Source organism: Heterocephalus glaber, unplaced genomic scaffold, assembly GCF_053883595.1.
Source record: "Heterocephalus glaber isolate CG9 unplaced genomic scaffold, H.glaber_assembly_v1.0 deba00001531, whole genome shotgun sequence".
Taxonomy (NCBI): Eukaryota; Metazoa; Chordata; class Mammalia; order Rodentia; family Bathyergidae; genus Heterocephalus; species Heterocephalus glaber.
In genome coordinates this window covers 13,267,675-13,280,388 of record NW_028258329.1, presented here as the reverse complement: position 1 = coordinate 13,280,388, position 12,714 = coordinate 13,267,675, and the positions used below count along the sequence as shown (strand labels likewise).

Here is a 12,714-nt window from a genome sequence, read left to right as displayed (position 1 = left end):
CAAAACTGAAGCTATTATATGGGCCCCTGTGTTGTCACCCTGGGTCCTGGCTGGCAGTCCACAAGTGACCAACCTGTCCCAGCTTTCAGTGTGGCCCATGGTGGTTTTCACCCTGGGAATGAGCTGGCCATGCAGGAGGGCTTGGTCCTCCCTGTTGAAGCTGTGAGTTGAAGAAATCCATGCTCAGCCACAGGATGACCTCAAGGGGAAATACAGCAAATAAGCCTCCAAGTGGGGAACAAGAGGTGTCTTGCTTCTCAACCCTAGAACAGGAGTCAGCAATGTTCTGTTGCTCTCTGGTCAAATCTAGCCAGCCCCTTATTATCATGTGGCCCTCCAACCAAGACTGGGGAAAAAATCAAAGAATAACATTAATGTAGAACAATTTACGATATGCTGTGCACTGTTCTGAGTCTTTGCATTTCATGGCTCATTTAATCTATCCAACAATGCTGTGAAGTCCACACTATTCTCATTCTATACTTGAGGAAACAAATTGGACACTTCCAGATAAGTTAAGTAATATTCTAAGATCAAACACCTAATGATTAGTTCAGCTAGAATCCAGACCCAGGGATCTTTCCCAGAGCTTGCTCTCTGAACCTGCTTCCCCATATGAAAAGTTCTCTATCACTGTGAGGGTAGAGGGTGAGATTTGGGTGTTGTGTTCTAGTGAGTTCATAGGAGGGGAGATAACATGTCTCAGAGAGTCGAGGGAAGGCTTGGTAGGAACATGGGGCCACCTTTCCATCATTATGACAAGAATACTAATTTTGAACCCAATTAAGCAAATTCTTAGTCCCCAAAAAGAGTTACATTCTTCTCATTATAGATCTAATGAAATTTTTAAGTACCAAAAAAAATGTTCTGAATTATTATATTTTAATTTCATCAATAAAACATTTGTGGAAATTTTTCTCTCTTGTTACTTAAGAATGTGCATAATAGCTTCAATTTTTCCTCTTGGCTCATGAAGCCTGAATTACTTGCTGTCTGGAAAAGGGAGCCAAGTGGTACCCTGGAGGGTGCAGAACCTTGGAGGTACTGTGGAATGTGGCTGGGAAAACTGAAGGTAATGAATGGCAGAGACGTGCCAGGTCACAGAGTTTAGGAAGTCTGACCTCGAACTTCAGGTCTCCTGATGACCCCAGCGGTCACAGCACCACTGTCTCTCTGGTGGACAAAATACAAGTCATTCATCAAGGGCTCCTTAGTGGTGACTATGGAAGATGCTTTGGATCAGATGCCTTGGGAGACTTGGGACCCAGTCTCCACTGTCATATCCAGGTGGCAGGTGATGGTCTCACTGTGACCAACCCAAAATGCACTGCAAATATTATAGCTAGACTCATACTCCTGCCACCCGCTCACAGTTGGCAGTGAAATGAGCACTGTTAGCCTCATGATCTATGCTGGATCCCTCAAGCTAAGCTCCTTGTTCCTCTGAGCAAGCAAGGCAGTTACTCCAAGGGAGGAGGAAATGGGCAACAGAGCTCAACTGGCTGGCAGCAAACTCAGAAATCTCCTACCCACATAAGATCTGGGTAGGGAGCCCCTGCACCATCACATGCTGGTCAGCTCATAGGCCCTCTGCTCCTGTTAGGGTCATACTCACTCAGCTCTGGACACCAACACTGGGGGCAGAGGAGCAGTCTCCCCCCAAAGAACATCTCTGAGATGCTGGCCTCCTCAAATGCCAGGCTCCCAGTACATGCTGCCACTCAGGTGAACCTTGAAGATGACACTAAATAAGGAGCCAGATGCAAAAAAGACAAATATGGTGTGGTTCCAATCCCATACAATATCCAGAAGAGGCAAATCCATGGAGTAGTGGAGTCAGGGCTACAGGAGAGGGCATGGGGGCGGGGGGTACGTAGTGATTCCAGTTTCTGTTTGGGTGATGAAGCAGTTCTGGAAACGGATAGCAATGATGATTGCACAATGCTGTGAATGCATTTACTCACTGCAGACTGTACGCTTAAAGTGGTTAAGATGGTGACTTGTGTGTCTGTTTCTCCATAATAAAAAATGCGGGGGAAACTCCTTGAAACAAAACTTTTGACCCTGTTGGAAGCCCTAGTTCTGTTCATGTGACTCATTCCAAACTATCCTCTTCCTCCCCTCCCTCCCTCCGTGTGCTCAAGGTGCCTCCTGCTTACAGTGTGTCCCTAGGGTGTCAGTGGGCAGGCACTCCAGGGGTTTTTATGCACAAAATGAAGAAAAGCACGTGAAGGAAAAGCCATCTCTAAATTCATGAATTGTGCTTTCATTTAATCTTCTACTCTCAAGACTAATCAACTGCTTGAGTCCAGATTCTTAATTAAAGTTGTCAGCTCCCGAAAGTTCATTTTCTGAGCCTGAATCTCCAGTGAAAACCTGCAGATGTGAGAAATTCTAACGAAGCTAGACAGTGGTATGACCTTGCCTATAAAAGATCGGGCTTGGTGTATATGTACCAGAACAACACATTTGTATACATTTATGACTTGTCAATTAATAATAATAAGTGAGGTGTGGTGGTACACACCTATAATCCTAGTTGTCAGGAGGCCGAGGCAGGAGGATCACAAATTTGAGGCCAGCATAAGAAACTAGCAAGACTCTTGTCTCAAAACAAAATTATATTTTAAGAAAAAACAGAGCTGGGGATGTAGCTTAGCACTCCCTGGGTTCAATCCCTAGTACTGACAAAAAAAAATTAATAATAAAAGTTTTAAGAAGAACTGGGCTTGGATGAAGAGACTAAATGCAAGTGCAGTTCTCAGATTTGCTAATTGCTTTTCACTCAACAGATCCAACTGTGCATGGTTTTGTCATGTTTTGTTAACAAACCATCTTTCTTTATTGTCTTAGTTTATTATACACACTCAAGTAGGAGGGAATATTCTGTCCACAGTGGGAAATAAATTGGTGTTCTAAAATGTCGATCCTTAAAGTGGTCACCCTCTGTCATCACTGTGGCTGAGAATCTTGCAGAGGGGTCAAGTGGACAGTCGTTATTACTAATCTTAGACCTTGTTTGACAGACTGCTTTATAGGGTGCCAAATGCTTGCCCATATTTGCTCTCATCTGTATGATCTAAGCATCTATGATTCTATGATTTCAGCACTTTGTGAATTATCTTTAGCAAAATTTTCTCACCCAGTCATCTTCTCCTGACACTCAACCAAGCAGGTACCACCAGCTTATTTGAGTAACATTTGAGACAAAGCCTAATGAGAAAAAAAAATCCTTTATCAATACATGAGATTCATTCTAGAGCCAAACATCTGCAGTCTTTCTTTAAATGATGATCTGCTCCATCCTCGGGATAACAGAGAGGCCAATTGATGTCTTGTACAGACATAATGAATATATATGACCAGGGATGCAAACTTCAGGGAGGAGTCTAGAAGAAAAATCTCATGTAATGCTGAAGTTCAGCTTCCCTGAGCCCTCATTGGCAGATGGAAGGCCAAGAAAGTGAACAAGACAGGGTCCCACTTGTCATAATGTATGTTTTGTTACTTAGGTATGGGAGGCCAACAGATCAGATAACTGCCATGGAAAAGATTGTTCGCCATACTCATAGGGTCCAGAGGATGGGGCACACCATGCTATACCATGGGGGCCTACCCAGGGAATCCTGGGAGGGTCAGGAGTCAGAGGGAGGGTTGCCAGCAGAACCCCGCACGGTGGTTCCCAGGTGAGGGACTGGGCGGGGGATGGTGAGCAGACTTGTTTGGCTAGCATGATTAAATTCTGTGCACTGTGGGGTACAGGCCCCTACCAGTCCCTAGTTGTCTGGTATCTGGCTTGGGACAATGAGGGTAAAGCAGTAACGGCCCCAAGTAAGAGCCCAATAAATGAGGTTGTGGGATGTTGGCTCTGGCTAGGTAAGCATTTGACGGAAACACTCCCAAGTGAGTGCTTTACTATCTCCAGGAATTGGTTAACCCTGGGAGGGGCACTGCCCCTAGACCCAGCAGGACCCCAGATGTCAAAATGTCAGAACACAGAAGATAAAGTGCATGGTTAATCTCACCCTCCAGGGGCTTACACTGCAGGAGAGGAAGAAGCCAAGGAAGCTGGAACTGGACCACAAGCCCAAGCCTCAGGCTCTCAACTGTAAGAGACCGTAGACTGTGTAAAGCATGAGATTTCTGTAGATCCCCTCACCTGTGCTTCCATGAAACGATTAAATACAAGAGGAAGGTGGCAAATGTTGTAGCAGAACCTAGTGCTCTGGGAGGAAAAGGAAAAGGTGGAAGAAAACTGAAAATCAGGCTGGTTCGGAAGGAGGCCCAGATGTTGGGTTTAGGGATTGGCACAGAACCGTCACAGGAATAAGCAGGCTGCTGATGGTAATGGGGTAGCGGGTGGATTGTTCATCTTCTGAGAGGCTCCAAACAGAAAGGAATTAGAGCGCTTCTTCTCCCCTACCCCAGGGGACACTGGCAATGTTTGGACACATTTTTGGTTGTCATCTTGGAGGACAGAGGGAGTCCTGCTGGTATGCAGTGGATAGAAGTCAGAGATGTTGCCAACATCCGACAGCACACTGAGAGCTCCCGCCTCCAATCTCACCAGCAAAGAAATGTTCCCATCTAAATGCCAATAGTGCCAAGGCCGGAAACCTCAGAGAAAACGATGGTTATGAAAACATCATTCTTCTATATGAAAACATCTTCTAATACTTGATCCCCCAAGTCAGAAGGACCTAATATTCACCAGGATATTAGCCAGAAAGAAAGAAGGACAGGGAGCCAGCTGTTTGCAACCCATGTAGTCCCCTCTAAACCTTGCTGTCAGGCTGGAGGAAAAGGAGAGGAAACATGGGTCTGAGGGTACTGAGTGTCAATCAGACAGAGTGAGTAAGTTCTGAAGATCCATTGTACAGTATAGTGACTACTGTTAATCATGCTGTGTTGTATACTTGGAAATTGCTGCCAAGTAGATCTTCATTGTTCTCATCGTAAAAAAGACAAGTATGGGAGGTGATGGATATGTTAATTAGATTAACTCAGCCATCTCATAGTGTATGCATATATCACAACATCACATTGTATCTCCTAAACACAGTTGGTCCTGAGTATCTGTGGATGACTGATTACAGGACACACAAGCCACAGAAACCCCCCAAATCTACAGATGCTGAAGCCCCTCATGTAAAGTAGTGATCCTCTCTACCTATAATACCTAATACAACAGAAACACTATGTGAGTAGTTGTTATATTGTATTGTTCAGGGAATAATGACAAGAGTAAAAGTGTGTACATATTCAGTACTAATGACATTCCTAAAAAATATTTTTGATCTGAAGTTGATTAAGCCTGTGGATCTGAAGCCCACAAATACAGAGGGCTAAATGTACACATAATTTCCATCTGACAATTATACCTTAATGAAGTGGGTAGGAGATGAAAGACTCAAAAAGAAAAGGGATGAATCTTTGTACCATCTGTTAAACTGTACTCTGTTGGGGCAGGAATCACATGTGTCAGCTTTGACAGAGCCCCCAAATATATTAGCAATACATTTTTGTTGAACGAATGATTTTTGAAAATTAAATTAGATGATGTGCTATCCTCACCGGGAGCCCTCATAAATTTGATGAAATGCACTGAGATGGTTTTTTAAGGTTTGCTTTTTGAATAAGTAGGGTTTTAGATTTTTATGAAGTCAAATCTGTCTACCTTCTCTATGATTTCTTCTTCTTATCCTTCTGAATTTAAAAAGCCCCTCAAATACACTCTGGAGTCCTTATCAAGAATTTGGTAAACATTCTCTTCCTTTTTAAAAACTAATTTCTTATGGTTTGCAGCCTTTACATATTTACCTGTTTAATCCAGTCTTTCCCAGAGGCTGGTGCAATAATCATGTAAGATGTTTTTAGGAATTCCATTGGTAAACATTGTTGTATTAATGGTTTGATGAGTTTTTAAATGAATATGTAACCATAACATCGAAACTGTATTTTCCAGATGGTATTGTTTAGAATTGTTTAAACATGAGTCCACTTTAAAATTTAGATGGTTTTGCATAATAGATATGGAAAACTGGTGATAGGGATTTGAGGATGATTAAATTTTGGGAGACTCTGGTTAAATCCATTTGAAATTTATTTTGCTGTCTAGGGTAGGATACTCACCTGATTTCCTCCCATCACACCACCAGATTGTTAACCAACCACTCCAAATCATTTATACATTTCTCCTTGATAATGATTTTTTTAAATCATGCATCAGTTCTCATATGCCAGAAGGTCCTTTTTGTCTCATTCATCTTTCATTAGTCTTGAGTTATTACTGTGCTTTTAATTACTGTGCTTGACTTAATATCTGGCCCAGCGGGCCTTCCCGTCCCACAGGAAGGCTGATTTTGAGGGCTGGGTCGGGGTAGGGGTGTGAAAGGACAGTGATATGTGGGGAGCAGTGCACCCTGCTAACCCCTTGGGCTGCAGAGGGCTATAGTTATAGGACTGGAGCTGGCAGGATGTTCTCAGATTGCAAGCGGGCAGTTCAAGAGCTCTGCCTCCAAAGGGAAATGGAGAAAGACAAAATAAATAAATGAGTACAGGCATGAAATTAAAATGAGAACTCTGATACTCTGTGCCATGAAGAACTAGACTCGCAGGGCTAACATTTGAGACTTAAGGGGACCCTTGAGGTGAGACACTGGGTGAGCCCTGACGCCTTACCGATGGTCCAGTCATCTGCCCATGAAGTGGGAGAAAATTGTCTATTGGCAAATTGTTGGAAAAACATTTCAGTATTTCAGGACATGTACATATAAACACACATACACACAATGTTACATATGTAAGAACACTGATACTAAGGAAAGCAGGTAAAGAATCCACACTTAAAACTACTATGCAGATAAGCCTTTCCCCCAAGGAATTCTCATTAAATGACAGGGTTCCCTCAAATGCATAGCTTCCCCAGTGATTTAAATTGTTTCTTTGGAGTGCACCAGCACCTTGACTGAAAGACTGAATTTTTAAAAACAAGTAGAGTACTTCCCCACACCACACACTTTATAAATCAGTGGGTGAGAATTTTTTAATTAATGAAAATAGTCATCTCATTTGTAGCTTTTCTAAAACACATGCAGGTCACAAAGTGGGGTACCAGGGCCACATATATTCATTCATCCCCTAGCCTGTGTGATAGCAAAACAGGATGGGACTTTGTGGCTAGACAATAGAGTTTGGCAGAACTGCATAGAAGATGGGCTTGAAAAGGACCTTAGAACACTTTTACTCCAAAAGCATATGCTCCAGGGAAAGGAATATGGAACCCTATTACCACCTGCCTCCTGCCCAGCTCCTACAAAATAACACCATTAATATTATTTATCCTGTCACTAAAAAGCAAACTGTTAATTACATTTGCTTAGAGATATGATTGAATTAGCCTTGCTGCCTCTGTTGAACTTCTGGTGTCTCAAAGTTGGAAATAATGTGATGGACATCTCACCACCTATGGATGGATGCAAGAGAAGCCAGTCAGCAGGTGCTGAGTCATGCTAATGCAAGTGCTGAATAATGCTAAGGCGGATCTGAGTCATGCTGAGTGGCTCTAGAATAGACACTAAGTCATACTAGAGCAAACGCTGAGTCACACTAGGGCAGATGCTGAGTCATGCTGAATTATGCTATCATGCAATGTTAACCAGGGGAGACTAATCCCAAAGGGGTTTATCTCCAGACCCAAATGGGAGTCACAAGTGGGAGCCTTGGTGCTAATTGAAAGTGTTCAAGTGGGAGGCAGGAGAGGATCCTGGAGGCCCACTTCCCTGTAAAATGCTTGGGCTATGGCTGGGACCAGAGCATTGCCCATTCTGAAGAGTCCAGACTGAGAGCTCCTGCTCCCTCTATAGTCCTCCAGATGAGCTGTGGGGTCTCTTGGTGATTGAAGATGGCTTTGCAAGGAAGAACCGGGTTTATAAATAATGCATTTTCTTTGTCTTGCAGGAATTCTGGAGGCAGAGGTACAATCAGATCAGCTGTGAACAGCTTACATAGCAAATCTAATAGGTTTGTAAATTACATTTTGTGTTCATTTGTTTTTGCTGTAAGGCAGCTATTAATCTGCTTCTCCTCTTTGCTGGATGATGCCCTTCTTACTTAGTAAATAGATCTGTTTTGTTTCACTTTGATTTTGCATTTCCCGAATCACTTTTTGGGGAAGCTATCAATGAAAGATCACATGAAATAGTCCAAGGTCTAGAAGCTGCTGAGATGAAAAACACAAATGGGTAGGAATTACTTTCTGGAAAAGATCCCACCCACTTTGTAAAGCATGGGCCACCAACAAACTTGCTTAGAACTTGCACTTTTGCTGAGCCATGGAGGCCCTGAAGGAAGCCAAAACTTTCACCCAATTTCACTGTGGTAAATGGCTGGTCCAGGAGGTTAAAATGAAAATAAAGTACTCAAAATTTTTGCTAAGGCCTCTTGGAACACATAGGGAGTCAACTCAGTAATGTTAACCCTGATCATTAGATGTGCATCTTATGTAACATGACACTGCTACACTGGAAGCCTTTGGGACAATCCTGGCTAGGGGACAGATTGGGGCAAGGGAGCATGCAAATACTTTGCAAGCTGGCAGACCCAGGCTTGCCACTGGCTGCGGCCACACCATGCCTGCAAGTCCCCACTCCCGATCAACAATGAGTGTCCCATACTTCTGACCTTCTGTCTCCCAAGCCCACGTTCAGGAGTAGTGAGGACAAGAGCCAAGTCACTTGATACGGACAAGTCCACTCGTCAAAATGAAGTCCTTGTTTTGCTTTATTACATATCTTCTTTTGGTCATGCTGTAAGTGAGAGGCCCATAATACTCAAAGGACTGTTTGTCATTTGCCCTCCTATAATTTTTTAGGTCTATTGACCATATGAGACCTGTCAAGTATGTTCCTGGCCCCGCATGACTGACTTGAGAAGGTAACCCCTCTGTCCTAGACATCATTGCTTCTAGATCTTTAATGGCATCTGACCTGCTCAGACCTATGTATGAAGCTTATCTTGTGGCTCAAATGCAAAAATGGTAGAAATGAAGGCGAATGCCATATATCCCTCAGTTCCTCTCCGGTCTACTGTGGAAAGAGGCTCTTTCTTGAAAAAAGAGGACACTACCTCTCAAGCTCAAGCCCCCCTGTTTCCATGGTGCAGTCTTATTGACCATGAGAAGTGAGGCCAGTCTTGGGTGCTGGTCAGTCCGGGTTTCAGCTCCTGAGCTTCTTAGTTGGGGCCTCAGGCGAGCAATTTCACCCTTTGAGCCTCAGTTTCCATTTGGTGAGAATAATAAGCAGTGGCTTCTTAGAGGGATTAGAACTACTGAATGTCAGAGTCTATCTAGCCTAGCATCTGAGACGATCAAGACACTGCTCATGCTTGTCACTGTCACCAAGGATGTATTTGTGGCATCAGGTGTGACTGAGGATAAAGTTCAGGACTTGGGAGACAATGCCGCTTAACACACCTGTAGAATCACTTGAGAGATGCAAGAAGAGTACTGAGTCCAGGAGTTCAGTGACCGAAGAGAAGAATCTCACCTCTGTAGTCCAGCTGTCTCTGTGCAACATGGAGCATGTAAAACCTGTAAACAGAGGCAGTCCCTGGGGATATGGAATCCATCCAAACAAGAAGGCCAAGGCCAGAAAGCCAAGGCGACTTTCCCAAGGCTCCCAGCCAGACAGCAAGGAGCCAGAGTTAAGTCCAGTAAGATCAGAGATGGTGGTGCAAATAGGACCAAGGTAAAACTTAACTCCTGTCCATGCCAGCATTTATCTCATTCCATTTCCCACTTCCACTACCTTGTGTCTGAGAGAATTCTGGAACCCACGTCCAGAGGCTTCTGCCCAAGCCCCTCTACAAGCTTCCAGAGAGCCCAGCCCTGCAGCTATTTCCTGAGTGAGTCTGGGGCTGCCCCACTCTGGGGAGTGCCCCTGAGGGCTGAATCTACCTGAAGGCATGAGACACAAGCACCAGTCACTGGTTACTAATGAGAGCACCAACCAGCGTGTTCGGAATTCAAGTCCTCATCACAAGCATTAAAGCATTTCCATCACATGCACCTACTGATGTACACTGCAGTGAAGCTTGGGGTCTTGTGTGTGACAGCTGGTCCTGGGTCAAAGTTCCTGCCCAGGGCCATGCAGAAGTAGACAGTACCAAGGGAATGCAATCTGTCGGCTCTTCCTGGCACTCACAAGACAGCAGCCAGTAGTAGATGCAAGAAACATCAGCAGTCCTTTTAGGACTCTAGAAGCTCGAGCCAGATATCTTCCTCTTCTACACCCTCTTCCTATACATAGGGAAACTGTAGCTCAGAGAGGTAAAGTGATGTAGCCATAGTCACACATCTTAGGAAAACTTTCCCCTCCTCTTCTGCTTCCTTTCATGAAAATAGTAGCAATCCTAAAGGGCCAAGTTTTCTGTTTCTTCTTCTCTCAGCCTGCCTGTCAGGAGAAGTCCATCTGCCTTACTCAAAACCCTTTTGTTTCTCTGTACAGTTATATATAGTATATTTGAATCCAAAACAAGTGATATCAGCAGAGGAGTCAGGAATATTTTTGGAATGGAGATGGGAGGTTCATGAAAGACAGGGTATACCCCTACATTAATTTCTTCTCTACCTGAAAAAAAAGCAAAATAGAGCATTGGGTTTAGACCTCGCTAACAGGATTTCATCTTTCTTAACTGGGCCATTGCAAGATAAATTCAAAGGACAGAGATGTTTGGTTTAAACTCTTTAAAGCTCCAGAACTTGCCATCATAAATCCACTTATCATTCTAACCAAGAGAATCTGCTGTCAGAACAAACAAAAGGAACTCAGGATGTGACCCACGTGTGTGTGCCTGCATCTGACAGAAGGCAGCCTGGCTCTTGCACTGCTTTTAAAAATATAATTGTAGCCTAGTTTCTTAGAAACCTACTAGCATAGATTTAAAGCCTCTGAATTCAAGTGATTCCTCTAATGTCTGGTGTACCAGAGTCAGGTGGATGGATGGTTTATACCCAGAATTGTGATCTGCCCCAGGGTACAAAGCCAACCAGCTCCTTCATCCACTCCAGGCTCCCCTGGGATCAATTTCAATGTCAAATTCAATGAACACTTGTTTATTGAGCACCTGCTATACTAGACCATTCGGGAATGTAGGAATGAGGGAGGGAGATGCCCCTGCTTGCAGTCTCATAGGAGAGAGAGACATAGCATGGATTATTCTGTCACAGGTGGAGGTTTCTTATGTCAACAAGAATGATGGGAATAGAGGACAGGAGATAGAACCCACAGGCTGCAAGGACATTGTCCTGGGATGAGGTTTTGTTTTCTCGTTATTAGGTTTGCAAGCTATCATAGGATACTTTGCCACAAATAGAGCTGCTACCTATGAGTTTCTTATCAATCGTTTAAATGGAAAATATTATTATTCTGGTAGTAACTGCCAGGTTTCACTGGGAGGAAACGTTGAAGGTGGAGAGAGAGAAAAATAGTTTTATCACCCTTCCTGTCTCCAAGAATGTATGTTGGTTATACCTAAGGGAGAGAGTTTGTACATTCTAGAAGATAAATAGACTTCCTTCCCTTCTCAGGTAATAACTGCAATTTTGCTCTGCTGAAGTTTACATTCAAGCCTGAGCAAAAACAAAACTATTAGACTTGTCGTTGGTATGCTAGCAGATCGTGTCTACCTTCATCTTTCTTTCCCCCTTCCAGAGCTGAAGTGGTAATAAATGGCTCCTCATTGCCAGCTGTTGTTGACAGAAGTAATGAAAGCATTAAGCACAACATCCAGCCGACCTCGTCCAAATGGAGACACAACCAGACGCTCTCTCTGAGGATCAGGTACTGGTAATTACCTGTAGGACAAGAGCCAGACCTGGCCTTCTTCAGCACAAGCCGGCAAATTGCCACTCTCCATCATCTATGGAAGCAGGATAGAAATAAAACGTTTACCTCCCACAGAGGCAGGTTTCATCTGTAAGTGATCCAGTGGGAAGAAGACCTAGGGCCAGCCAAGCGGCCCGGCAGGTGGACAGAGCCGCTCAGGCAGGGGAGGGGGTGGAACCCCTGCGGAAGGTCAGGGGCAGACAGCACCTGGTGACAGACAGAGGCCACAGGGGCCTCTCCGTCCTGGGCATAAGGAGTCATTCTGTGTTTGGGCTTGCTTGGCATTCCTCTCCCGGTTCTGTGACGGTCCTCCAGTTTGTCCATGGAGTGCTGCCCTGTCCCACCGTCCTGGTAGCTTGACATGCTGTCTCTCCCCTACATGTGAATGAGCACCCAGAGATGGGAGATACAGGATCTGAGTTGACAGCTGAACCCAGACAGCCCTTGTCCTGACCTTCACAGAGAGCAGCTTTCAGGCTGCCATCATCCTGAGGTAGGAGCAACAGGGAAAATAGAGGAGGAATTAACAACTTCACCATGTTGGACACTCAGCTTTGATGTAGCCAGGATTGACCCAACAAATATCAGTCAGTATAATCTAGCTATATTCATTTCCAGGCATTGTGCTGCGGGTCCAGAGGGCTAACATGAGTGAAAACTGTTAGGCAGGGAAACCCAGATATAAAGACAGGACAAGGCGGTAAGCGATACACATTAGGTGGCATTCCATTTATACACAAAGTGGAAATAAGGAGGTTGTACTGAGGAGAGAGTCATTCACTCTGTAAGGGGTCTAAGAGGGCTGTCAGGGAAGGCTAGCCCAGAACAT

The 12,714-nt window shown here is 44.3% G+C and overlaps 1 protein-coding gene across 1 annotated transcript in view; it reads left to right on the top strand.

Annotated features, from left to right (window-relative positions):
• The window catches only part of St8sia2 (ST8 alpha-N-acetyl-neuraminide alpha-2,8-sialyltransferase 2), a 67,916-nt gene that overhangs the window by 24,839 nt on the left and 30,363 nt on the right, over positions 1-12,714 (top strand). Inside the window, exons 2-3 of the mRNA XM_004852721.3 lie at positions 7,960-8,022; positions 11,712-11,840. Coding sequence (XP_004852778.1) covers positions 7,960-8,022; positions 11,712-11,840 — 192 coding nt within the window. The remainder of the gene's footprint in view (positions 1-7,959; positions 8,023-11,711; positions 11,841-12,714) is intronic.